This window comes from Molothrus ater, chromosome 1 (assembly GCF_012460135.2).
Source record: "Molothrus ater isolate BHLD 08-10-18 breed brown headed cowbird chromosome 1, BPBGC_Mater_1.1, whole genome shotgun sequence".
Classification (NCBI taxonomy): Eukaryota; Metazoa; Chordata; class Aves; order Passeriformes; family Icteridae; genus Molothrus; species Molothrus ater.
Window position 1 is genome coordinate 93,633,820 of NC_050478.2, and position 24,893 is coordinate 93,658,712.

Consider the following 24,893-nt stretch of genomic DNA (forward strand, 5'->3'; position numbering starts at 1 on the left):
ACCTTGATCAATGAGCCTTTCCTTACGTTTTCTCTACTGTGTCTAGCTAGGAGGGCGTGCTGAACTGCCAGCAGAGTTCAGCTGGGGTAATTTGGTATTTTTAAGAAGTTCTAGGAAATGTCTTTGTGAAAGCCTCTCCCCTGCAGTGGTGCTTCCCGTGGCTCAACTCCAGTGCCAATATCCTCTGAATTCGGGATTCCAGGGGCTATGCAGGTCATTTCAGTTACACAGGGTTGACGGTCATGTTTAGTTTACTGGTAATATCAGACTCATCATTTTCCACTACAATAATAAATTCTTAAAGTTTGCCTCATGTTCTTAGTTCCTAAATGGACAACTTTTCATTTTACTCTTTTAAAACTTTTAAAATTTTGCTTGTGCTAAATTGTGAAATTCAGTGTAAAGGAACTGTCACAGCATCACCTCTTCTGTAAATGTCACAACTACAGGACATTAGCAGTAATTTTGTATTTTCTTTCAAAATCTTAAACTTCAACAAGTTGATAAATTCTTGACAGGTGTTGCTAGAAATGTCTATGTGTCTCAGATGATATATTACTAGAGCAGAGGTTTTATTTTTTTCAGCAAATTTTAGGTGTGGCTAGATGTTTATAGAGGAATGGAATGACCATGCAATGGAAATTGTACAAAGCTTTCCAAGAAGAGAATGCTGCCATTAGGGAAATACTTCTATAAAATGAGACCTCAGTCTTCATCCAGTAAATGTATCTGGCCAAGGTGCACCAACATTTCTACAAATGTCATACACAAAGGGTTCTTGAGTACTGCACAGTAAAATTGATAAAGTGTACATAATTTTAAATCCATGCTGTAGCATTTACTTTTGGCTTAAAAGGTTTTCATTAGGTATAAAACTTAATATATTTTGGTTTCATGCTCAACCAGATATTTTTACTGTATTGAAATAGCCTTTGATCAATGTTAAAGCAAGTATACAGACAAATATGCACATACTTGATTGCTTTCTTCTTCCAAAAGTGAGCCACATACAGGCTTTCATAAAATAGTTTTGGACTTCACATCATTGAAGAACTCATAGTTTTTTCTCATATTCAAATATATGAATCTGACTCTCTTTGTCTGTCTCTTAAACTATACATAAATTACAGAGATTTAAACTACACTTGGTTAAGAAATATCAATATATTCCATAAATTTCAATAGACTTCTTACCAGCCAGAATGGAGGACCATGCCTCCTCCATGTAAGTACTTGAAAATCAGAGTAATTGTTAAATCAGTTACATTTTCAACACCTAGTGACATCTAGCCATCATACTCTATTCAGTTTTATGTTTACACTGTTTTTTCTGGAAGTTTTCCTGAAGATGCTTCTTGTTTTTAATTATTATGTAAACATTTTTTAAGGAAAGCAGTTTCTATCTCACATGACAGAGTCAAGAAGAGATGGTACAGATCTATTTGAACTATCCCTTGAAAATTCATGCAAAGTACAATTTATCTCAGAACAAATGCACGCTACTTTACATGCACTATACATTGAAACAAACACAAATTTTTAATTTTTTAGTCTTTGGCATTTGCCCATGTACAGAAAACAACACTAACACAAGCTCTCTAAGATACAAGCTGTTCTTTTCTCTGCTGTTCTTTTCTCTGCTGTCCTTGTTTCTCAAAATACCACAAATATCATTAGGTTCAATGTGTCACATCACACTGTGAAGCAACCTTGAAGATAATATAATAAAATAATGTATTCACAGAGTTATTTTATAAAAAGATCCCTCTCCTTCCCTACAATGTGGGATTTAAAGCAAAATTTATTTCACTGCAACATTAAATATATAAAGCTTAATGTTTACCTCTTGGAGATAGTGACATTATTTTTTGAAATGGAGATCTAATCAATTATGGAAATAATAAAGTTAAGGCTTGAAGGAAGAGATGCATGTACACAAAGTAAAAGGCAATATAAAGCTCAAAGGACCATAACTTAAAAACTGTAAACTACAAAATTTAGGTTTGCTCCTTATACAGTCATAATATTTTTTTACATGTATTTTCAGCCAGTTTGGGCATATCTTTGTAATCTGTTACAGCAAGAAATTTTGTTACCAACCATAGACATTCAAAAATTTTGAAGAAATTGTACATTTTTTGATACAAGAATTTAAGGCAATTATGAATGATTACATTACTACATATGTTTAGTACATGCTTGTGACTGAGAACAGTGTAGCTTAATTACTCAGAAGCAGCAATTAAGTGTCAGCTTCACTTGCAACTAATAAGATTCCTTTCTTCAAAATGCGGTAAGTGGACAATGCAATTACCTGTGAAGTAGTACAGCTGAGCATAAAAGTTACACAAGTTCCTTCATTTTACTGCATGTTTGCATATATTCAACAGTATGTTGGCCAAGTGCCATTTAATTGGGTTTCTTTTGGCTATAGATCCTAAATCTGATTTATATAGAACAGTGCACAGTGTGCATCTGGGTCCACACATGTCTTGGAATTGTATTTTAGATTTTATTAGAAGAAGAAAAGCACTGCTGTAATCTTTTGTATTATACCTCAGACACACTTCTCACAATCTGGCAGGGCAAACATGGCACTAAGAACCTTAGTGGAATAATTTTTTTACCTCTTTTAATGAGATTTTTTTAAGGCAAAAGTGGTGTAAAGCAAAAAATGTAATGTATAAAATGCAAACTTTGTTAGAAGCCCACTACAGTGCCTTAGTTTGAGGAGAATCTGAGAAAAAATTCCTGGTACCCATTTTGTTTTGTACAGCATAAGATTTTCAAATTCACACAATGGATGGAATTCAGTGGGATTATTTCCTCAGGCCTAGCCAGAGAAATATGTTTTTTTTTCCTTTCCTTTACTTCATGTACATTAAAATCAACCTTTCTGGTTAGAAAAGATTTTAAAAAGCATACTAAGCTAGTCAATGAGGTGAAACTTTTGCTTTGCTTTCCACCAGAAGCCAAAATCCCTGCCAACAAGCTCAGAACCTGGAAGCAAACAGTTGCAGGGGATCTTGGCATACATTCCCTGATTTTCTACCCCAATCAGCCATTTCTGTGGCAGGACACCTTGCTGACCAAGGGTATAGGGTTGCACACAGTTCAGAGCACACATTAACATTGCTGCTATATTTGGAACCTTTGTGTCACAGCTGAGTAGGACAAGTCACACTAGAGACACAGACCAACAAAGACATCTTCCAGGCAGGAAACTGAGCTTTAGAGTGTCAGCTGCCTCTTAAGGTTTGCCCGAAATTCAGGTAGAAGTTTTACTGACATTCACCAGGAACAAGGTGGGACCTTTCTAACTAGTTGTTGCAGAAGTCCCTTCCCTCCCACTCCCTCATCCTAAAAATTTCAGATAGTATCTCCATTAATATCAAGCACCAAGATTTAAAATTATGTACAATTAAGGAAAAAAATTCTTCTCCAGATGAAAAAATAAAATCAGCTTGTTATTATAATTTTGTATACAATTATATGTTTGCATTACAATTTTTATTCAAAATCATGTAACAGCAATTTTTAAAAATTAAAAGTACGATTTTCAAAACCATGGAATTACCTAAAATGTTGTAAATTCAGCTGAAGTTTGATAATGCTTTAATAATTTGAGTGTTTGAGGCGATGAGTATCTCAAAACTCAAGGGAACATCTTTCTAGGCTGTCTCCAAACCTCAATCCCAGCCCAGGAAATTATTTCCTGCATGAAAAAAACCCTTCTTTTCCAATTGAGAGGTTTTTTAAATATATATTTGTATATACACTTATATTTTTTTGTTCCTAGAAATATCATCAAATGGTCTCTTCACATGAAAGAACGGACACAAACACCATGCATGCAATAGCATGTCTTTGATATTATTTTACTGATTCCAAGCAGACAGTACTGACACATAAACATAGCTATTATTGTGTGAGCTAACTCTCAATAGTTGAAGTTCCACCACTCTGAATTATTATTTTTTTAAAGCAAGTCTGTAGAGGAAAAGGAATCTGAAAGAGCATCTGGCCAACACCATTTGGCATCTTTAAGGACCAGGAGAAGGTTTCAGGACTCTCTCAGCAATTATACACACAATACCAAACCTGGAGGAGTGGTGGGCATTCTGGAGAGCAGGCATACCCTTCAAAGGGCCCTTGGTAAGCTGGGAACATGGAAGAAACAGCTATCAAATGCATGAAGATACAGAAAGCCAAAAGCCAAGTCCTGACACTTGGACTGGGACTCAATGCCAATCTGTAGAAAAGGACTCGAGGGCTTGTAATTAAATATAAGTCAGCAGTGTACCCTTGCAGCCATAAATTATAAAAATATTGGGCTGTATTAGCAAGAACCAGCCAATAGGTCAAGACAAGCAATTACCCTGCTCAGTGCTTGTGAGGCCACATCTGAAACACGCTCTCAGTTTTGAACACCTCAGGTCATGAGAGGGATGGATACACTGGAGGAAGGGCAGTGGAAGGCCACTGATCCAGCCAGGGACCTGAGGAGAGGCTCAGATCAGCACATGGTTCCAGAAGGGAAGGCTGAGGAGAAATTCAATGGCCATCTTAAAATTACACATTAGTCAGTTAGAGAAAAGACTTCAGTACACGGTGAAAGGGAAGAAAGCAGTGGTCACAAGATACCTCAAGGGAAATCTCAGCTGTGGGTAAGGAAAAATATTTTAGTGAGGGTGATTAGGCACTAGCACAGGTTACTCCAAATATATTGTTGAATTGCCATCCTTAGAAATTTTCAGATTTTGCCTAGTCAGGGATGTGATACAACTGAGGGTATCCCTGCCTTGAGAGGATGTCCAGAGGTGCCTTTAATTTGATTTGCTCTATGAGTCTATGGGTCATTAATAAAAATAGGTAAAATCATGTCTTACTCCAGCTAAAGGAATGCTTTTAAAGGAGTAAGTGTTTTTCCATTACTTCTTTAGCGATTTACCACCTAAAGACATTTCAAATAAAGTTATAAAATTGTGGAAACAACTAATTTTATCTAAGAATTTGCAGAATTGTACCATTTATCTTATGCACTTTGCATTAATATAAATGCAACCTTCTTTATATTTCCATTTTAAAACTGCATGATATCAAGCTCCACCTACAACTTTAAGGGAATGCTACCTTTAGATCCTTAAGCATTGTCTAGATCTTCTTTATGAAACATAATAATTTAAAACATATGTATACATTGCACTTTTAAAACTGCATCTCCATCTCAAAGCCTATGAAATTAAGAAAATACACATATACATGCATATGCAGCACATGAAGAAAAGCTTCCCTCAGTTAGACACAAATTCTCATTTTGGTACAATTACACACAGGCCATAAAAAATCCCTATATAGTGTACACAAAAGTTCTGTGCATACAGTAAGGCAGCCAAATGAAGTGGAAAACCAATCCATCCTTACTCAGTAAGACATATTAAAAGCAGCTAAACAGATAGAAATAGCATTTCCTCTCTAAAGCAATTGCCTCAAGGTGTACACAACTTATTCCAGCTCCAAATCAGAGCCCAGGTTTACTTTACTTAAAAAGAAAAAAGGCATTGTTAAAACAATCTGAAGAGAAAACAAAAGCTCTCCTCTTTGAAATCACAGCAGTCCAGTATTTATTATCTGTAGGACAGGAAATGTATCCATTTTTCACTTTCATGGAGTAAGATGTCACAAAGTTACCTGACCACATCAACATTTTCTTGTACCTTTGTATGATTAGTGAGTAAGAATACAGACATATCATTTCAACATTTTTTTTCTCAAATATCTATGAAAGTCCAAGAGCTTTATTTGACAAAGCTATCTAAGATGCAAAGGATCAGCCCAGGTTACTTTCATATGAGTTTCACAAACTTTGGTTACAAATGAAACTTCAGTACATTAAATACCAATTAGCTTTATCGAGATAAACCCAGGATAAAGCTCATTGTGCTTTTTCTTTTTCTTGGTATTTAGTTTACATAAAGGAAGAGCCAACATACAGGGCTTCTCAACATTCACACATGGGTACAGTTGGTAGAGGGTGGTGTATCTATCCGACTTTTATTTTCCTTAGCATCATTCAGAAGTGACTCATTACCAATCTGGCATTTGAAGACTTGTTTGTAGGCCTTCCTAAAATTTTCAGATAGAAATGCATATATGATTGGGTTCACAGAAGAATTGCTGTAAGCCAGGCAGTGTGCAGTTACCCTGAAGAGAAAGGAGGCTTGAGTCAGTGGGAAAACTCCAAATTCAGCCCAGAGATGGATCACGTGATGAGGCAGCCAGGAGATGCCAAAAACCACTACCACCACCAACACAGTCTGTGCTGTCTGAGACAAGGAAAGGAAAACACATATGTCTGATGAGCACTCAAAGAATCAGCCTGAAACCTACTTCAAAACTCCTATTTGGATGAAAAAAAAAACAAACAACCACAACAAAAAGTATACTGAGAGGGAACACACTGCAATATTTGTTACTGATTTCACCCCATTACTTATATGGGCTTTATTTTGCACAATGAATTACCGCAAGGAGAACCCCAGCCTTGGAAAATGTCATAGTAAACAGCAAATGCACAACTTTCCTCCAAGGTGAAGAATGACATTCCCAACTCCCTACACAAAAGCTTAGCCTTTTCTGAAGTGCACCTAAGCCTGCTGTAAAATAATGACAACAGGGGTCTTTGGGAAATCTCATCCAGGTCCAATGAGTTTTAGTACCATGCACAATAATTTCTGATTAAAATTTCAAGAGAGATCTATTATGCATGAAGGCAGCTGGTGGAAAAGCTTAGAGCTTGCTCAAGTGCTTACAGACTTTTTGGAAGTGTCTCCTTTAAACACAGAATTTCCACAGAGTCATACAACAACATTCTGGGATACAACTAGTGGAAAAAAAAAAGGGCTTGAAATTTCTGATAATTGCACATTATCAAAACCAATCTGGAAGTTAAAGTTCACCACCCAACACACTAAATTAAAAAATGGAACATAAAATATCCTCAGTGCTGCTTCCACACTCACTTCTACTATCTGTGAGAGGACCATCAATTTCACTAGACCCATTCTAAGCTCCAGAATGAGTTGGTAGGGACCATTCAGGTGCTGCAGGTGTTCTGTCAGGGCACAATGGAATTTGACTGTCAATATTTTCTTTAGCTTTTACATACTTCAGAAACAGCAGTTAGTGCTTTGCAGTGGCCTAATTAATATATATTCCTCTACTAAGTATGTCTTTCAACTAAAGTCTCCAAATAAAAGTCTAATAATAATTCCAAAGCATATTATGTCATGAGCCATTATAATTTCTATAGTAACATTTTATAGCATAATTTTTCTGATAACTTCTTCACATGCAAAACTAACCCGGGGTCACAGAGTGATAAATATTGCAGCATAGAAAATATGTAGATTTCTTGCTAGTTTATTGAACTTTGTCGATACTTCTTGAACTGATTAATGCTCAGTAATAATTAAGACTGACCTAACTAATCAGAACATGAGTTAGCTTAGAAAAACTTATGTGAAAAACATTTTGATTTCTGTGGCAACAGGCCAAAATGACTTATGACAGATGCTGTTGTTGGTCAGTATAATCTCACAATAGAAATCAAAGGACATTAAATCTGCAGTTAATATAACATGTTTAGTCTAAAGCAAGCATCTGTTTTCATAAGCCATTCCTCTGCTTAGCCCTATGGAGTTTAAATCAGTTGCCACTTAAACAGCCACAGAGATATCTTCTTTTTCAGGTTTTATCAGGAGATGGTGTTCTAACACGACTGCATAAATTAAGAGCAGTTTATTCTCTAATTGATGCGTTCAATGGGTTAATATTCCAAGTAAAAATAAATTTTCAGGATACCACATGTACAATTACTTCAAAAGAGGCATTTACTTCAGTTTGCTCAAAATTCTGAAAAAAAATTAACCAGGAAAATCACTGACATCCAATAGGCTATATATGCATCTGAAAGCAGAGGGTGACAATGTGTCTCTTTTAACTGTTACTAAAGGTATTTCATCTCTGCAGAAAAAGCAATTTTGTGTTAGGAAATCTCATAACATCTGCTTTATCCCAATGTTCCTTTTAAGCCTAACTTCAGAGCTCACTTTTCCAAAATCATCCCTTTGTCTTGCAAGCAAAGTATCACTAAAGACCAGCTCGTTTTTACTTACTGGGAGCTTGCTTAGGGTATCTCATTAGCAAATAAAACCCACCTGAAATATATGACATTAATATTGATGCTTTGTGACCAAAAACCATGAAAAATAGAATTTAGGCAAATTAATATTTTTCATTTTTTTTTTCCTCACATGCAGTAAATTTATTTTAAGATTCTGCTATTAGAACGTTCCTAAATGTTTGACTAAAGCTAAAAATGTATAATTCCATCTGAAATGCATTCTTCACAAGACAGTAGAAGGAAAAGAAGAAAAACATGGTAACTAGAGAGAATACTAACACACTAACGAAGACTAAGTCACTTTGAAAAACATGAGTTAGGCTTTCGGTTTAGAAACTCATCTTCTAAGGCAAAAAAATATCTGGATTGTTTTTTGGTTTTTTTTCTCTTTGGCTACCGCAACCTGATACATTCAAGAAGTCTTGATCATATCTGAAATGCTTCATCCTGAAGCTATGAAAGTTAATTCCTAGTCAGATCTGCAATTTTTGAGAGTTAGTGGTTAGAGGAAATGCAGAGAGATTTCCAGTTTGAGAAGAATTTAGATGAGAGATGGCAAAGTACAAAATGTCTTGAAAACTATACCTTTGGCCTTGACAACATTAAATGCAAAAGTATATATGTTAAGTATTTTTAAGTATTTTACTGAGCCAGGGCCATAATGCTTTTAATTCTAGGAATCAAAATCTATTGAGTAGGATATTTTTCAAAAAAATAGAGAATGCATAAATGAGAGAGTACTTATTCCCTGTTGAGTCCATGTATATCTCATTTACATTGCAGGCACTCTCCATGCCCATATGAAAACAGGGATCAGATCAAATGAAGAGCTATAGCTTAAGGGGTTTTTCTTCCACATCCATAAAATGAGAAGTTAGTCAAATGATCACTGTGGTCAAATCTACTCAAAAATCACAACCACATTATAACTGACAAATTCTCTGTTTAAATGCATCTTTCAAATATTGTTCTAAATCATGAAGCTTATATTCTTCTTTAAAGACCTTTCATGATTCTATTTGTATCCAGTACATAACTCATGTCTTGAATGTAAGAGAAGAAAACATTATGTGGAAAATCAATAGAAGAATTGGGGAATCACTAAAAGTCTCTTATTAGACTCCTTGGGAAGGACAATAAATTTCATTTTAAAGGTCCTTCATACAACCTAGGAATCATTCACTAAAACATTACAAAATCAGCCAGTTAAAAAAAGAAAATTAAAAATCCCATGATTTACAAGTCAGGGGAAAATGTCAGTGAGAAAAAAAAAAAAAGAAAAAAAAAATTAACACAAAAGACAGGTTGTCTCCCTGTTCCTAAATTACAGATGCTCTGAAGTTCCAGATATGAGGATCTCAGGTAATGGCTTGATGCAATGTGATGGAAAACCTGGATCAGAAAAGATTCTGATCTGCTAAGTTCAGAGGGACACTGAACATTTAATTAAATACTTCATTTTAATTTCTTCTCTCTGTTAGATCTTTAGCAACAAGTACCAAATTAGCTCAGCCATAAAACTAAAATACATACAAATGAGTATTTGCAGTGAATGCAACATACCTTTTTCTTGGATGCTTCTGACTTCTTTGACATGTTTTTTAACTTCTTATGCAGATGATTAAGAACCTGAAAAGATTAATTTGCATCTCTTTATCAAATTTCCCCAATTCAAACCTGTGTATCTTAGAGTACTCTTGTGCTCTCCACAACTGCATGATTCACTAACAGACATCACTGAACCAGCTTACACATTTCAAACATGCACAGTAGGAAAAACAAAAGAATTACATATGTGAGCCCATGTGAACCAACAAAAACAAAGCAGACCAGAACTAAATTCTTACTAAAATATTCAAATGTATTACATAACAAATACATATCACAAATTAACAAGGAAATGGATGGAAATCTATCTTGTACATAGAATTAGCAATCTCTCTTCTTCCATAAAAAGTCAAAAGACTTGGTTTAGAATGACCTTTAGTGTGTGTAACATAAGAAAAGTGTATGTTTTGAGTCAGAGCTTTTCTGAGTCACCTGTATAATTTGTTTCCTTCAGATGGATGCTTGATTAGTATAATCAAGATGCTGGCACTATTTGATCTTTGAAAGAAGCTTAGATTTTCAAGAATAATTTATACTAAAATGAAAGATGACACATGAGGCATGACACATGAGGCATGACTTTTCACAACAATGTGATGATACTCACCATGCATCTTTCAGAACCCAGTTTTAAAAATACATCACTAAAAGGCTCATCGTCCAAGAGCAGGGTCCAAATTTTAATATAATTATTTGCACATAAGGTCTTGCATAGAGGATGCAGAGATCTTGGGTTGGGGAAAAGGGTCCAAATTCAGATTCTTTCATATCATCTGGTGACATTTTCTCTGTGTTCTTTGGGTTGCACAGCTAACCACTATTAGGACAGACATCAGTCAAGATGATCTAGAGACTTTGGCATTTGAATTTTATAGACACACATATTAATTTAAAAGAAGTAAGATGGTATTTATGAATATCCAGAGCTCATCAGCAGACTTATTTTTTAGGTATCTACTCTTAGATACCAGAGAAACACCAACAACAATTAAAAAAAAAAAGAAATTACTTATAACCACTAAATATTGTAAGTGCAGTTCATTTGTGCAGCCTCTGTACTGCCCTTGGGCTCACCCTGCGTGCACTTCCTATTTGGAAACACTATCCAGGCCACTTCTGGGGGCTAACCTGAGCTAAGAAAAAGCAGGAGAAAAATAAATGGGCTTTCCCTGGGAAAGTCCCATTTTGACTTCATTTCTTTCTTCTTCAGTATGAAGCAGACCCAAAGGAAAGGACAGAATCCCAGAAGAAGACAGAAGCAGAACAGGGAGATGACTGTCTCGCTCACAGACTTTTTATTCACCTCCAATCACCCTGTAGAGACCAGCTGAATTGCTGAGTCTGTCAGTGAAAAACATAAAACTGAAAAAAAAAGGCATGGGAGGAATGCAATTAAGTCCATGTCCCATCAATGCTGCTTCACCTATCATACCCCCCTTCACATAACTTACAGTGATGGGCTGTTTCTGCTGGACCTTTGCAAGTCCCATCATGTGCCACTCAGGGATTGTCCTTCACAGCCCAAAACTAAAGTCAGATAAACTCTTCGCAGAGATCAGAACTGCAAAATAGTTTTTAAAGTAACAAACATTTTTTTCTTCTGTTCTGAAACTTTTAGCATTGTATCTCTCTCCAGTTCAAAGAAAGATGCAGGAGACAAAACAGGTAAATTGCATATTTGAGGGGGGTGGGAGGTGATGGAGGAGGGTTTTGTTGTCAATTTAGATTATAACCTTCAAATGAACCTTATCAGCTTCCCATCTTTCTGATTGCATACACATTTCATAAAATAAGTATTTGCAGTGAAAACATATTGGCATAGTATTGTACCAGATGGCATGAAAAGTAGCAGCAAGAGAAATAGGCAAAATGCAATTACTTATCAACAGCAGTGGAACAGCTCTCAAAGACCTACAGAGACTGCCATGGAATATTAAAAAAGAGCCATGTTTATGTACAAACACTACATGGCAAATCTAAGACACTCTCCACTATCCTGTTCAAATTGCCTCTTCTCTGGGCCAATGAATAATCAATTTTTCCTGTAACAGCCTGAATAAACAAAAATTCTACAATGTGCCTCTTACTATTTTCAACTCCAGCTTTCCTGTACCTGCTGTTCAGAGATCAGCTTCCCTCTTTTCTGGAGATGAGAGTGGGGTGCTGTGGTAAGAAAATTATGTTGTTGTGTAAGAGACTGTAAGGAGACTTGTAGGATCTAGTCTGGAACAGACTATGGCCAAGACTACCACTCCTTCCTTCCTTCCTTCCTTCCTTCCTTCCTTCCTTCCTTCCTTCCTTCCTTCCTTCCTTCCTTCCTTCCTTCCTTCCTTCCTTCCTTCCTTCCTTCCTTCCTTCCTTCCTTCCTTCCTTCCTTCCTTCCTTCCTTCCTTCCTTCCTTCCTTCCTTCCTTCCTTCCTTCCTTCCTTCCTTCCTTCCTTCCTTCCTTCCTTCCTTCCTTCCTTCCTTCCTTCCTTCCTTCCTTCCTTCCTTCCTTCCTTCCTTCCTTCCTTCCTTCCTTCCTTCCTTCCTTCCTTCCTTCCTTCCTTCCTTCCTTCCTTCCTTCCTTCCTTCCTTCCTTCCTTCCTTCCTTCCTTCCTTCCTTCCTTCCTTCCTTCCTTCCTTCCTTCCTTCCTTCCTTCCTTCCTTCCTTCCTTCCTCCCTCCCTCCCTCCCTCCCTCCCTCCCTCCCTCCCTCCCTCCTCTTTCTCTCTTTCTCTCTTTTAAAAGTCTTTTTAAAATTATTCTTTTTCCCATTGTTTCAGAAACTACATTCAAGATGTCTTGAGAGCCCTGACTGTGGACTTTGACCAAATCAAGTTGAGAAAGAGATTTTTCTAATACAGGAGTGAAGAAAATAACTTCAACTACCTGCGCCTATTCACACAAGTCTACCAAACATTATGAAAGTTTGAAGTCTACAGTGTTAAAAATCATGTTTGCTGTCTGGCATTCCACTGACCACACCCTCATTATCAGCCACTGAAAATCATGCAGAAGGAAAGCCTGCACAAGGTCACTGTCAAGGAAGAATGAACTTCTTGGTTTACAGATAATGTAAGCATTACATTCTGAACCACCTTTGTAGTATGAACCTGATTGAAATTCAAGTGTTATTGCCTGCAATCCATGTTTTAAAGTAATGTCACTGCTTCTATTGTCATCCTATTCTTCATCCTCCTTCAATTAAGAGTGTGTTACTAATGTGTCATAGCTTTTATTTTTCTCTTTCAGTGAACTTTAATAAACTTTTCCCCTTGCTGCTCAGCAAAATTTAGGATTTAATATCCAAAGCCAGATAAGCTTGTATTTTATGTTGAGGCGGTTACTTTTTATAGCTTAGTTTTAACCACGTCTGTAAATCATACATGACATGAATTCAGAATGTTCAGAATGATAGATAACAATGGAAAACATTCTTAAGGCAAGACATATTTGTTTTAAAGAAAGCTTTTAACATTATGCATCTATAAAAGGAAATGTTTGTTAATAACTACAGGTGTCCACCCTAAAGGTTTGATTGAAAGAGGCCTGACTTACAAGGAGTGAATCCTTGAAAAATTGAGGTACCCAAAATTAGTTGTAAGATTGCAAAACTCTGGCAGATGTCAACTGTTAGAAGCTGTCTAGGAATCATTTATCACTTTAGCCTTTAAGGACATATTAGTGAGCAAATGTTGTGGCACTGTTATGAAACACATACAAAAAGTCAGCATTACAAAAATACAGCAAGTAAAAAGATAAGCAATAAAAGAGTCAGAACACAAGGTAAGTACACAGTGCTGAGACTCAGCTGATCACTACATAATCACTGCTCCTCCCTCTGACGTAGTAACCTTCTTTCAAGAGTACTTCTCGGAGGAAACAGAGAGCATAGAATTAGCAATCTCTCTTCTTCCATAAAAAGTCAAAGACTTGATTTAGAATGACCTTTAATGTGTGTAACATAAGAAAAGTGCATGTGTTCTATGGATTTGTGAGTTTTTTACGATGTTCCCAAAAAGATGTGTCTTCCCTGTACATCAGTAAGACCTCTCCTTTTATGGCTTGTCTGGTGTTTAACAGCTGAATGCAAACCAACTCCTTAAAAGAGAGAGGATAATGGAGACTCTCCACCTTCTTCCTTGTCTGCTGTTTTCACAAAACTAGGGAAGTATCCTTAATTCTGATATTTTCACTGCTCTATCAAACATTTGCATTAAAACTGAACTAATGTTACTTGGAAGAAAGAAAAGAGGTAGCTGTACACACAAGACAGAGCATGATCTCATAAATCTCTGCCTGAAGAGCATGTATCACCATGAGATATTTTGGGAGGACACTGCTTCCAAATACCTGGCACTACTTCAGCACTTCTGTACATTGTAATAGCATTGTTATCCATGGGAAAAATACAAATCTCTGCTAACACTATATAAATGTGAAATGAGAGAGAAAAAGAACTCGGCTCCCTATTAGAGTGCCTAAAAAATGAGACTTTCAAAACTGAAAGTTCAATTGCAATTAGTTTAGGAAAGAGGCAGAACTGCCTTAAAGGAGTCTGGAAAAGGCAATATATTCAAATCGAGAAATAAGTGTCATTTGTCTTAATTTACTGCAGCAGAAGATTGCGTTATCTCCCTGATCCATAGTTCATGAAAACCAGTGAAGTCCATAAGAAACTAATGCAGAGATTAATGTCTCCTAATGTCTACAGGCTGAGGGAGCTGGGGTTGCTCAGTCTGAGAAGGCACTCCCTGTCCCAAAATATTGCAGTTGGAGGTTTGTCAGTGGCTCCTAAAGAGGGCAGGAGTGAGTCTTTAGCTGCAGGGTACAAATACCTTCGATATCTCTGTACAAATCACGGCACTTTTCAGCCTGTAAACTGATGGGAATACCAGCTATCTCCTAGATATCTTCTAAAATTCACCCCTTCGGGTCAGCTCCTCCAGCCTGACACCGAGGCAAGCAGGATCACACACACAGGCTCAAAACACATCACAAAGCCAGAGTGAGACCCGAGCCTGGCAATAGTTTAAGCACACAATTCTATTGTAATTTCAAGTGGCCTTGATTTTATTAACTTGTTCTTGGGCATATTTTCCACATAGAGTTGCTTTTGTTGGCTTGGACGTTTTTGGGTTTTTTTGTTGGTTTTTTTTGTTGTTGTTGTTTTTTTGTTGTTTTTTTTTTTAACTACTAATATTGAGAGATTTACTTCTGTAGAGGTGCTTTGTAATGACAGAGTGTATTTTATTTACTATCCAGATATTCTGGTTAAGCATATTTGCTTATTTCATGCCTACACTGTACAGGACTATGCTAATTTTGAAAGATTTCTTTTTAATCTTCTCTCATATAATTAGACTTCAAAGGCCATTTATGCTGAAATGGAAGATACTTTGGCTCTGTAAAAGGGAGGAATTAGTAGCTGAAAGCCCTCTGTGCACACATTCTCTAGTGTTCTCCCTGCAACGTGTAATACTTTCCTCAAACTGACAATCTATCACTACAGCTCAGTCATATTCACCACAGTAGATGAAATACCAGTGTATTCATTCAGGGAAAGCAGGATTTGGTTTATGTATGAAAACTTGTGTTTCTGCTTCATTTGCCAGGTTGCATTTTTTCCACTATGAACAGCCATTTAGAAATGTTGTCCTTTGTGTTCTGCATGCCTTGGTTTCATCAGTGTTGGACAATGTTACAGCCTCAATTTGCACATCACAATTAAGCTGATGTAATATATATGAAACTGAGCAGAACATAAAATTACTTGTTCAAATTAAATACTTCAGGTACATCTATTGAACTTGCCAGTTGAAGAACTGAATTAAGCAGTCGGTATTTGCAAGAGCCATCCTATCCTCTCAAATGTAAATCACTGCCTAAGGAGAAATCCTGCAACTGAAGGCAGCTGGCACAGAAACAGCAAGATACCAGCAGGTAGCAACTGGTGCTCCAGGTCCTGTTCAGCAGCAAGCAGAGGATCGTATGCTGAAGGCTGCAATTATTACTCCAGAAAAATGTGACAATTTGCTTAAGCAGAAATGTCCTTAAATACCCATATTCAGGCACCCTTAACTATTCCGTTTTCCTGCCTGCGTTCTCCTGCCCTGCTTCCTGGAACCACCTGCCTTTGCCGAAGTCAGAGGTAACTCTCTCGTCGACTTCAACTGAGGCAAGACATGGCACCACAGGGACCAGGCAGCATAAAGCACATTTTACTCTTAACACCAAACAGATAATTTTTGTCACTTTCAAGTGCACTGTACATTTTAAAGAACCACAATGCTTCATCTGAAGCATGAACAACTTGTTGCTTTGTTGCACTTTATTGAGTAAAACTCTTCACACAGCACTGCAAGAAATTAAGAGTTATGGTGGTGGAGAAAGCAGCAGAGCACGGGGCTTCTTAGCATTCTGCAACAAGGAAATCTGTCAGGGAGACCCCACTAATTGCCAGAACACCCCTCCCCACTCACCCCATGCAATCCCTGTTCTGACCTCTCTGTGATATTGAACATTTGTTATCACCCCTCAGACATTCCTCAGCTATAAAACCTGCCCTCTCCCTTTGTGGCACAAACTCACCCCTGCTCCTTTTTCTCCCAACATTGACAAGTCCCTCCACATGCCCAGAAATGGCCCTATGGCTCATGGACACCTTTTCCACCACTGTGTCCCTCCCATCATTTACACTTGCCCCACCTTAGCGTAGCAGAAGGAGATGAGCAGCAGTGGGAGCAGATACCCGAAGATGAATGTGCAAATCACATAGACCTTCTTGTGGCGTGGGTTGGGCCAGAACTCCCAGCAAAAGGTCTGGTTGCTGGTCTCACGGTGGAAGATGCGCTGGTGGTGAGCCACAGGCGAGGCCATGGCGAAGGAGAGCGCCCAGATGAGCCCCACACCCAGCATCGCATTCCGGGGGACACGCAAGGCTGAGGAGCGTCGGGAGTGCACGATGGCCACGTACCGGTCCACAGACATGGCTGAGAGCGTGAAGATGCTCACCAGCATGGAGATGGTGAAGAAGTAGTGGATGAACTTGCAGATGAAGGCTCCCAGCACCCAGGTGGGGAGCACATAGACCGTGGATTGGAAGGGGATGCAGAAGAGCAGGTAGGCCAGGTCGGCAATGCTCAGGTTGAGGATGAAGATGTTGGTGGTGCTTCGGCGCTTGCCTGGCTTGCTCCTCGCCAGCACCGTGATCACCAGGGTGTTGCCCAGCACCCCCAGGGTGAAGATTAAACCGAAGATGATCAAGGTGATGAAGTTCTCGATGCCGATGCCGAAGAGGGGCTTCCCCTCCGCCTCCGGCAGCCCGGACAGGTTGAACTCCCCGCGGAGCGTCTCTGCCGCGGCTCGGGACAGGTTGAGGGGCGCCGCCGCGCGCTCTCCTGGCTCCATCCTTCCCTTGCGCGCCGTGCAAACTTCCCGGCACCTGGGACCGCGGCGAGCCCGGGGCAGCCGCCCCACCAGCGGCGGGCAGGGAAGGGCGGAGGCGCCGCCGCGCGGGGCGCAGCCTGCGCTGCCGGGAGCGGAGCCGGCGCGGCAGCCCCGCCGCCCTCCGCAGCCGCGGTCCGCCCGCCTCTGCCCCGGGCCTGGGCCCGCCGCCCCCGCCGCCGGGGAGGCGCTCCGGCCGCGCCCGCCCCGCCCGCGGAGCCTCCGCGCCTCTGCGCTGCTTCGGGAGACTGAGCTCCCCGGGAACGTGTCCTCGGAGAAAGGGGAGGTGGGGTTTTCTTGCCCTCTTTATTTCCCCCCGCCTTTTCTTCCCACCCTTCGGCTTGTAGGTGCTCCCCCACCCAGGGCGGCAGCCGGAATCCCGGTCTTCTCCCCGGAAAACTTCTCTCCGCTCGGTGCCGCCGCTCCCAGGGAGGCTCGGGAGCCGTGTCCCCCAGCAGGGCTAGGCGGCGCTCGGCTGGTCCGGTCGGGCATCAATGAACTCGCTTGGACAGACAGAAATGATGAAGCGCCCGCGTGAACCCACCTCAACAGGTAGCCGGCAGCAGGAGTTTCTCCAGACGAAGCGCCGCCTGTGCTCACTCTTCTCACCTCCTTCACAGGTTTCCTCCATCAATCACCGAGTATCTCAAATGACAAAAGGCAGCAGACATTGTCACGCCTTCCTATTAAAAAAAACCACCAAAAACAACAAACCAAAAACCACACACACACATAAAGCAAAAGGATTGGAATAGGAAGTCTAGCCGCTTTTCACTGCCAAATCACGACGTTCAGGATCTCCGCCGCGGCAGGAGCGCATCCGTGCTGGCGGCCCGCGGGTCCCTCAGAGCCGGGCAGCCGCGGGCAGCGCTGAACGGGGCCGGAACGGGAGCTCCTGGAAAGGCAGTCCTTCAGAACGGGGTTAAACATGAAACTTCCTCCAGCACACGGATGCGAGTTCGTGAGAATATTCTCACCGGCGCATACACCTTGTGAATGAAAGGGATTTGCCTGCGGTTTTATATCCATTTGTTTCCAAATTACCAGTCAGTGAGCTACAGCTGGCAGCAGCAGTGACCAACAGAGCTGCCCAGATGTGCTGTTGCAGGCAGAGAGCTTTTGTTTGCATGTTTTTTTCTACCTTTCTTTTTGCTACTTATATTGAAGCATCTCAGCAGCTGCCCATCAGCTGACTGCAAGCCATCGACTTCTGCAGATCTAGATTTTAATTAAACTAATGTATGGTCTGCTCCATTAAGTCTGAAGGAACACATCATGGGAGAGCACAATTCAGTTTATATAGATCTAAGAAACTTCTATTTGGATTGAGCTGGTTTCTACATCTGTTGTAACTAATTTAAGTATTTATAAATATATCAAGCAAAAATAAGCTAGTAGGGATTCCTCAAAGACTTGGGTTTGGAATATTTTGTAATGTGCATTCTCTACAATTTTGTTGACATGTTTGATTACCATGCAAATCTACTAGTCTCTACTTCTGCAAGGGATGTGAGAAAGAACACTGTTAAAGATTTCTAGGATACATCAGTTATCACACACTTTTTGGAAAGTCTCTGAACATATTGTGAAAATGAACAGAAGTCTATAGATTTTCCTAGTGTTGCTGATGCCTGTGTTTGCCTATGAATTCCTTCATGTGGTGAAGGAGATACAAGAAACGCTTTGAATACGAGTGATGGTTTGCTTTTGAATCATGTCATGTTGCCAGACACCACTCATTTTCCAGGATGTCTGGAGTGCAGCCCTGGTTTTGATGAAGCTAATGCAATCCTGCATTTGATATGCTGCTGGTCCTCATCACTCACACTTCCGTCTTCTTGCAAAATAATGTTTTGTACAGAATAGCCTGAAGGTTAGAACAAAGGATATAACACTTAGCAGAAAAGTAAGCAGGAAAAGTGGGTATAGAAACAAAATCAATTTTAGCGGGAATCAAACTGAAAATCACATTAGTGATTTGGATGGGAGAGTTGACTATTGGTTTCCTTTGGATATTTAATTGAGAGTTCTGTGGTTCAAGCTTTGATTTTCTGCTACAAATATAAAGTTCCTATACAGTTCCTACAAGGCTACCCTGAGTATTAGAGGGAAAAAAACCCCAAGAATACAACTGTATTGTAGCTTTTCTCTCAGACCTCCAGGCATCAGCTTTTACATGAATGAATGAAAGTTCCCACACTGAAAACATCCATGATTGCTGTTAAGATTGTCATAACCAAACAGGTATTGACATGTTAAACCACCGGTCTTCTTATCTACACTGAGCAAAATTTTCATGCAAAAGAAAGTTGAGATGGAAAAGCTGTTATGAATTCAGTACAAATAAATATATAGTTAAATACAGGAACTAGTTGAAAAACTATGAGGAAAAAAAGTAGTAAAAATATTGCATTGCACTTGAAGAAAATAAATTTCATGTCTTTGCAAAAGAGATCTCTTCAGCATGTGCCTCACACATTTCCTTGAATCTAGTGTTATTGAATTTATTTTATTGTTTTCCTGAACACTATTCAATGTGAAAAGATAAACTAAAATAGCCTAGGAACTTCAGAAAGAGCAAGAAACTGCATGCAGTGTTCTTCTGTCTGTGGCTAGAATCCACAATCATCTTTATCAGAGAACTCACCTCCAAAAATTTGTTTGGCTCCAAAATTTTCCATTGCAATCAATGGAGAAAATACTAGGAATATCTAAAAGGGATGGGAACCTATGTACCCTGCTAAGTCTAGGCTTTCATATTTACTCCTCAGTGGGTTAATCCAGAGGATATTACTGTAAAAACATACAAGGATGTCCTTCTTTTTGCTCACCCCAATGGCTGGTTATGTTATTTTTATGTTGTTCCAATAATAAAAATATTTGACTTACACTGGTAAAATTTTATCTCAGGAGTGAGGATTCCAATGCATTGATTTAGGAACTTAATTACTACTAAGCTCTTTGTTCCTATTTAATGCATATATATAGGTATAATAAACATATAGTGAATATAATGTCAGTAAAATGCATTTATATTTTAAAATGAACATTTTATTAGCACCTCAGAAACAATAAAAAAATACTGTCCCACTTTTGGTTACATTGAATAATTGAGGCACAAAAATCAGCATCTGATTATACAAATACATACATAGATGTCTGTGTGCATTTTATCATTCCACAATAATAAAATAATAAGATACACAACTTCTTCAGAGAAGAGTTTTAGTAAAATCCTGTATAAATTCTATTGGGGCCTTTTGGGAGTGTTTTCAGGTTTTTTTCCATAGTGAAGTTGAAGCTGGAGTTGAGGTTCAAGGCTCTCAACTGGACAACAGTATCAGTAAAGAGAAACCATTTAAAGTGTATTTATACTAAAGCATATGAGTAACCCTGACTTTTAGAAATTTTCTGACAGCTTAGTCCTTAGCTCATTGGCCCCTTTTCTTTGCTGCAAAAAAGACTTTCCAGATTTGGTCATGTTTTGTTTATAAAACACAAGACTGAAAACAGGTCTATTTTGAAGACTGACTCTTTTAATATATTTGTGAAACAAGATCAGATGCAACAGTCATGTCCATCATACCCGGTTATTTTTCTTTGTTACAAGTTCCTGGAGCAGAAATTTGCATTTTAAAGGTGGATGTGAGCTTCAATTCAAAATTCAAAATAAAAAAGTCCATTATTCATAACCAACCTTTGATTTGCCTTCTATAAAGTTAGTATGTAGAGGTCAAGCATCTATATCATTTATTCCCCTTTTCTCTATATTCTTGGGAATAATGTAACCCTCAAGTCACAGTTGTCACTACATTGAGATTTCCATAGTGGAGAAGTGTCACCAATAAATTGAAGTTTATTGCTTCTCGCTGACATTTAAAAAGAAGTAAACATCTGCCCATATACATTTGAGAGCCATTGTCATTCCATCCCTGAGTCTGTGCTGACTTTTTTGTCCTTCTAGTTCTCTACTCCAGTTCTTAAGAATCAGTTCCAAAAAATGTTAAAATGCAGGCAATCAAAAATAAATTTGGAGCTAAATTTCCAAAATCCCATTCTATATTTAGTGCTTTCAAGTAATAGGTTTTAGGCTTAAAAATTGTACATAAAAACATGTATCCATTCTTTATTCAACACCCAGAAATTTTCTCTGTAAAAAATGCCAAAAGCTAAACACCGTGGTCTAACTACTTGAACTTGCTTTATAGTTATTGAAGAGAGTTGCTTGTTTCATTTTCCTTGATTTGTGACAATTACCCCATGGGATGCTTTTTAATGTTGGCAGCAGAAGCAACTCACCTGTGCATGGAAACACAGCTGTGTTTTGTCTAAAACAGAACCAAGTGTATTTTGGTGAACACTTGTAATACAACATAACACAATAGATCAGGTCTTACTAAACTCAGGAGAATGCAGCAGGTATCCAGGTCATGGGCACAGCAGCTGCAGAAATCTTTTAAATGGAAAATTATTCCACCTTCAAACTGCTTTGTAAAATGTACAACTGACTGGAGTGAGGTCATAGGGCTTATGAAAGGCTTAAGTTCTGTAAAACGAGCATCATGTTTCTATATAGGAAAAGCGGAAATACGGGCTCAAGAAGCTACCTTAGCTATGATGTTGGCAAACATCAAAATTATCAGGGCTGAAAGAGGCAGCAGTAGAAAGAAGTAACTTGGACAGTGTGATTCCAGCTGAAGCAGGTGTGTGCTGCTGGCAAAGCAGCCAGGAGTTTGCCGGTTGCTTTGTCTGGGGTCAGCTCCAGGCACAGGCAGAGGCAGAGAACATCTGATGTCAGGGAAAAGGCCAGGACCTCACTGTCCAGCCCTGGAGACCTCGGTCACCAGGGCATATCTGTGGGCAAAGGGAGAAAACAGGTGGGCAGTGCACAGTGGATAGAGACAATGGACATCTTTCCCAGCACTTACTTCTACCTCTACACTCTCCTCCATCCTGGAGGAGATGTAGAGGTAATGTGAGTGAATTGCCAATTTCCTAGAGGCACCATGTGGAGATGTACCATGGAAAATGGAATTGCCAATTTCCTAGAGGCACCATGGAGGAGATGTAGAGGAAATGTGAGTGAATTGCCAATTTCCTAGAGGCACCATGTCCAAAAAAATATATAAATCATAATTTTGATTTTTCTTGGAATATTGACTTTTTTAATATGGATACCTATGTAAGTAGAGATTTATAGTGTGTAGGAAAATGGTAAAATATACCTCTATAGCTGTGCAAAGGCCTTGCAAAGACGTAAAGAAAACCAGGATTTTTGTAGACAAAAACTGATAGTTCACAATTTCTTTTAATTTTGTATGTCAGACTGTCATCATATCAATTGTGAGTCAGGACACAAAAACCCTAATGCAGATTTAATAGTCTTCATTAGAACTACTATTAGAATTACTATCAGATCCTGTCTGCTTTAAAAGATCTATCTTCTAGGCAAATAGCCTGACAAAATTATTTTCAGTTACAAAGTTCTGGGGACAATTAAAAGACTATTTTCCTTTAAAGGTTTGTATGCTGCACATCACTTTACTGCTGTTAGGACTTTGGTTGCATCAGTATTCAAGGAGAGGTAATTAAGATATAGAGATCAAAACCAACAAATTCAGCATAGCAAATTCATTCCATAGTTGTCATAGGTCTCAGCTTCAGGTCTTGCAGAAGCCAATTTCAGCTGCCAGCTCTCTGGGCTTTAGTGAATCTTTTCCCCAGCTCTTGTAATTTTTTGTCCTGACAGAACAGAGACCAGTTTTACTTTCAGATAATTCAGAATTTATTGTAGTGGGTGGAGGTAGCTTAAGCTTTGAGCCAGACTTTTCTTTTTTATTGGTTTTAGTAACTGCCTAAGTTGGGGCTTCTGGATTCAGACTCAGTTGTGCAGTGTTTTAATTGCTCTGGGAGAGGGTTTCATTCAGAGTCCAGATCATTAAAGTGATCCTATTTTTCATTTTTCTGACATTTCACAGGAGATGTAATGACTCAGGGTTTATTTGAAGTTCACCAAAATTATAGATGTTGTTGCCTTCCCTTCCCTCATCTCTCAAGACTCACTGGGCATGTACAGAGCTCCATGGAAGAGGGTTCTGCTGAAGAAGTTCCTAATCTATCTGCCCCGCATCTCCAAAGGCAAACTGAAATCAGAAAGAAGAACAATTAATTTTGTGTAACCAATCTTCACAAATACCTATTTATTACAAAACAACAGCACTGATGGAACTCCCCCACACCTAATGATTTTTCGAGGTCGTGATTGAAGGCACTTGAGACGGTAGTTCATGTTTGGACTCAGGTGTTTATTATTTCTTATCAGTGAATCAGCCTCACAACCATGAGTTCTGCAGCCTTTCATTAGCAAGGCACAAAATGGCTAACTATCTCTTGTTACGACGTCTTTTATGACTACACTATCCAATTAAGAAAGGACACCTATTATTTTCCCTTTTAACCCAATAACTCCTTCGAAGCCTGCAATGTGGACTTTTCTGTCCAATCACAAAACATTACCCAAACCCATGAAGAAGAAGGAAGAAGAAGGTGAAGAAGAAGAAGGTGAAGAAGGAAGAAGAAGGTAAAGAAGAGCAATCTGCTTCTGCCCTAAAACCCCCATCTTGCTTCATATTTATTTCTATATTCTAAAACTCCAAACTCTAAGTTTTCCACCCTGTGATAGTACACACTTCTAGCCAACCACACACCTGTAATCCCAGTGCTATCAATTAATTTTGGAAGTCTGTTTCACGGCCTCAGGTCAAATGCAGTGCTCTCTTGTGAGTCTGTTCCTTTAAGCACAGAAAGTTTAAAATTCTCAGCATCCAGGATTCCAACACCCACCTTTGTAGACCCTGCTAGTGCTCAGCTGTCATTTGGAATCAGAAATCTCTGTTATTGTTTACTTACAGTCCTTGTGCAGCAATTTAAGCATACTCCTCTCTTATCTATGAATATGGAAAATGGTGTATTCTCTCTGCTTTTGCAGACACTTTGCAATATCTGAAGACAACCTGCCCTTGCTGGAGACAGTTCAGATTCACATATGCCCACCTGGTGGAGGAACTTGAGGTAAAAATTTGATCCAACATACAAAGATTCCTTGGCTTTTCCTCCTGGAAGGAAAATAGCAATGTGTCTTGGTGTACAATGATCACTTTTAGTGAATCCAGAGGATTATATAAACTACCCTGAAGAAGCATTGCAAGTAGGCTCGATGGCAGAGCATCCATACTTTGTGCCTTCACATATCCAACTTTTCCTGTCAGTCCTGCGTGCAGCCCAGTCCTTTGTGTCAACAGCTCAGCATGAGAAGCTGTGCTTGCTTTTGGTCATCAAATGCCCTCATGACATTATTTTTGAGGTCTTTCACCCCAAGGAAGCCTGGAGTAATATGTGTAAATCAACATGCAGATAGGGTGGTTTCATATTTAATATAGTGACAAACTGAGTGTCAGAAGATAAATTATTCCTGTATTCTCTTTGATATTTCTAAGAAATTGATTTTTAGCTTTACTTTGGATTTGGTGTGGAAAAGAAGACACACTAACTCATTTTATCTTGATTAGATTCTTGCTATATCTTTTCTTTTTTCCCCTTTTAAAATAACTCTGGAAACCCCATTTTTAGACTTCTCTTTTTTAATAAAAAGTTAATTTTTTGAGTTCTAATTA

At 38.9% G+C, this 24,893-nt stretch overlaps 1 protein-coding gene across 1 annotated transcript; it reads right to left on the bottom strand.

The window, feature by feature from the left end:
* Positions 1–553: 553 nt before the first annotated feature.
* GALR1 (galanin receptor 1) lies at positions 554–17,273 on the bottom strand. The gene is made up of 3 exons (XM_036378618.1): positions 16,483–17,273; positions 9,749–9,814; positions 554–6,326 (listed from the first exon to the last, which is right to left on the bottom strand). Exons 1-3 carry the CDS (start codon positions 17,182–17,184, stop codon positions 6,009–6,011), a joined length of 1,086 nt encoding a protein of 361 aa, XP_036234511.1. The 5' UTR covers positions 17,185–17,273; the 3' UTR covers positions 554–6,008.
* Between the last annotated feature and the right edge of the window lie 7,620 nt (positions 17,274–24,893).

Coding starts and splice junctions, on each gene's coding strand:
- GALR1 (XM_036378618.1), bottom strand. CDS start 17,184: ATGGAGCCAGGAGAGCGCGCGGCGGCGCCCCTCAACCTGTCCCGAGCC. Junction 9,815..16,482: donor TCTCCTTCTGCTACGCTAAG/GTGGGGCAAGTG, acceptor TAATCTTTTCAG/GTTCTTAATCATCTGCATAA. Junction 6,327..9,748: donor CAGAAGCATCCAAGAAAAAG/GTATGTTGCATT, acceptor TCCTTGTCTCAG/ACAGCACAGACTGTGTTGGT.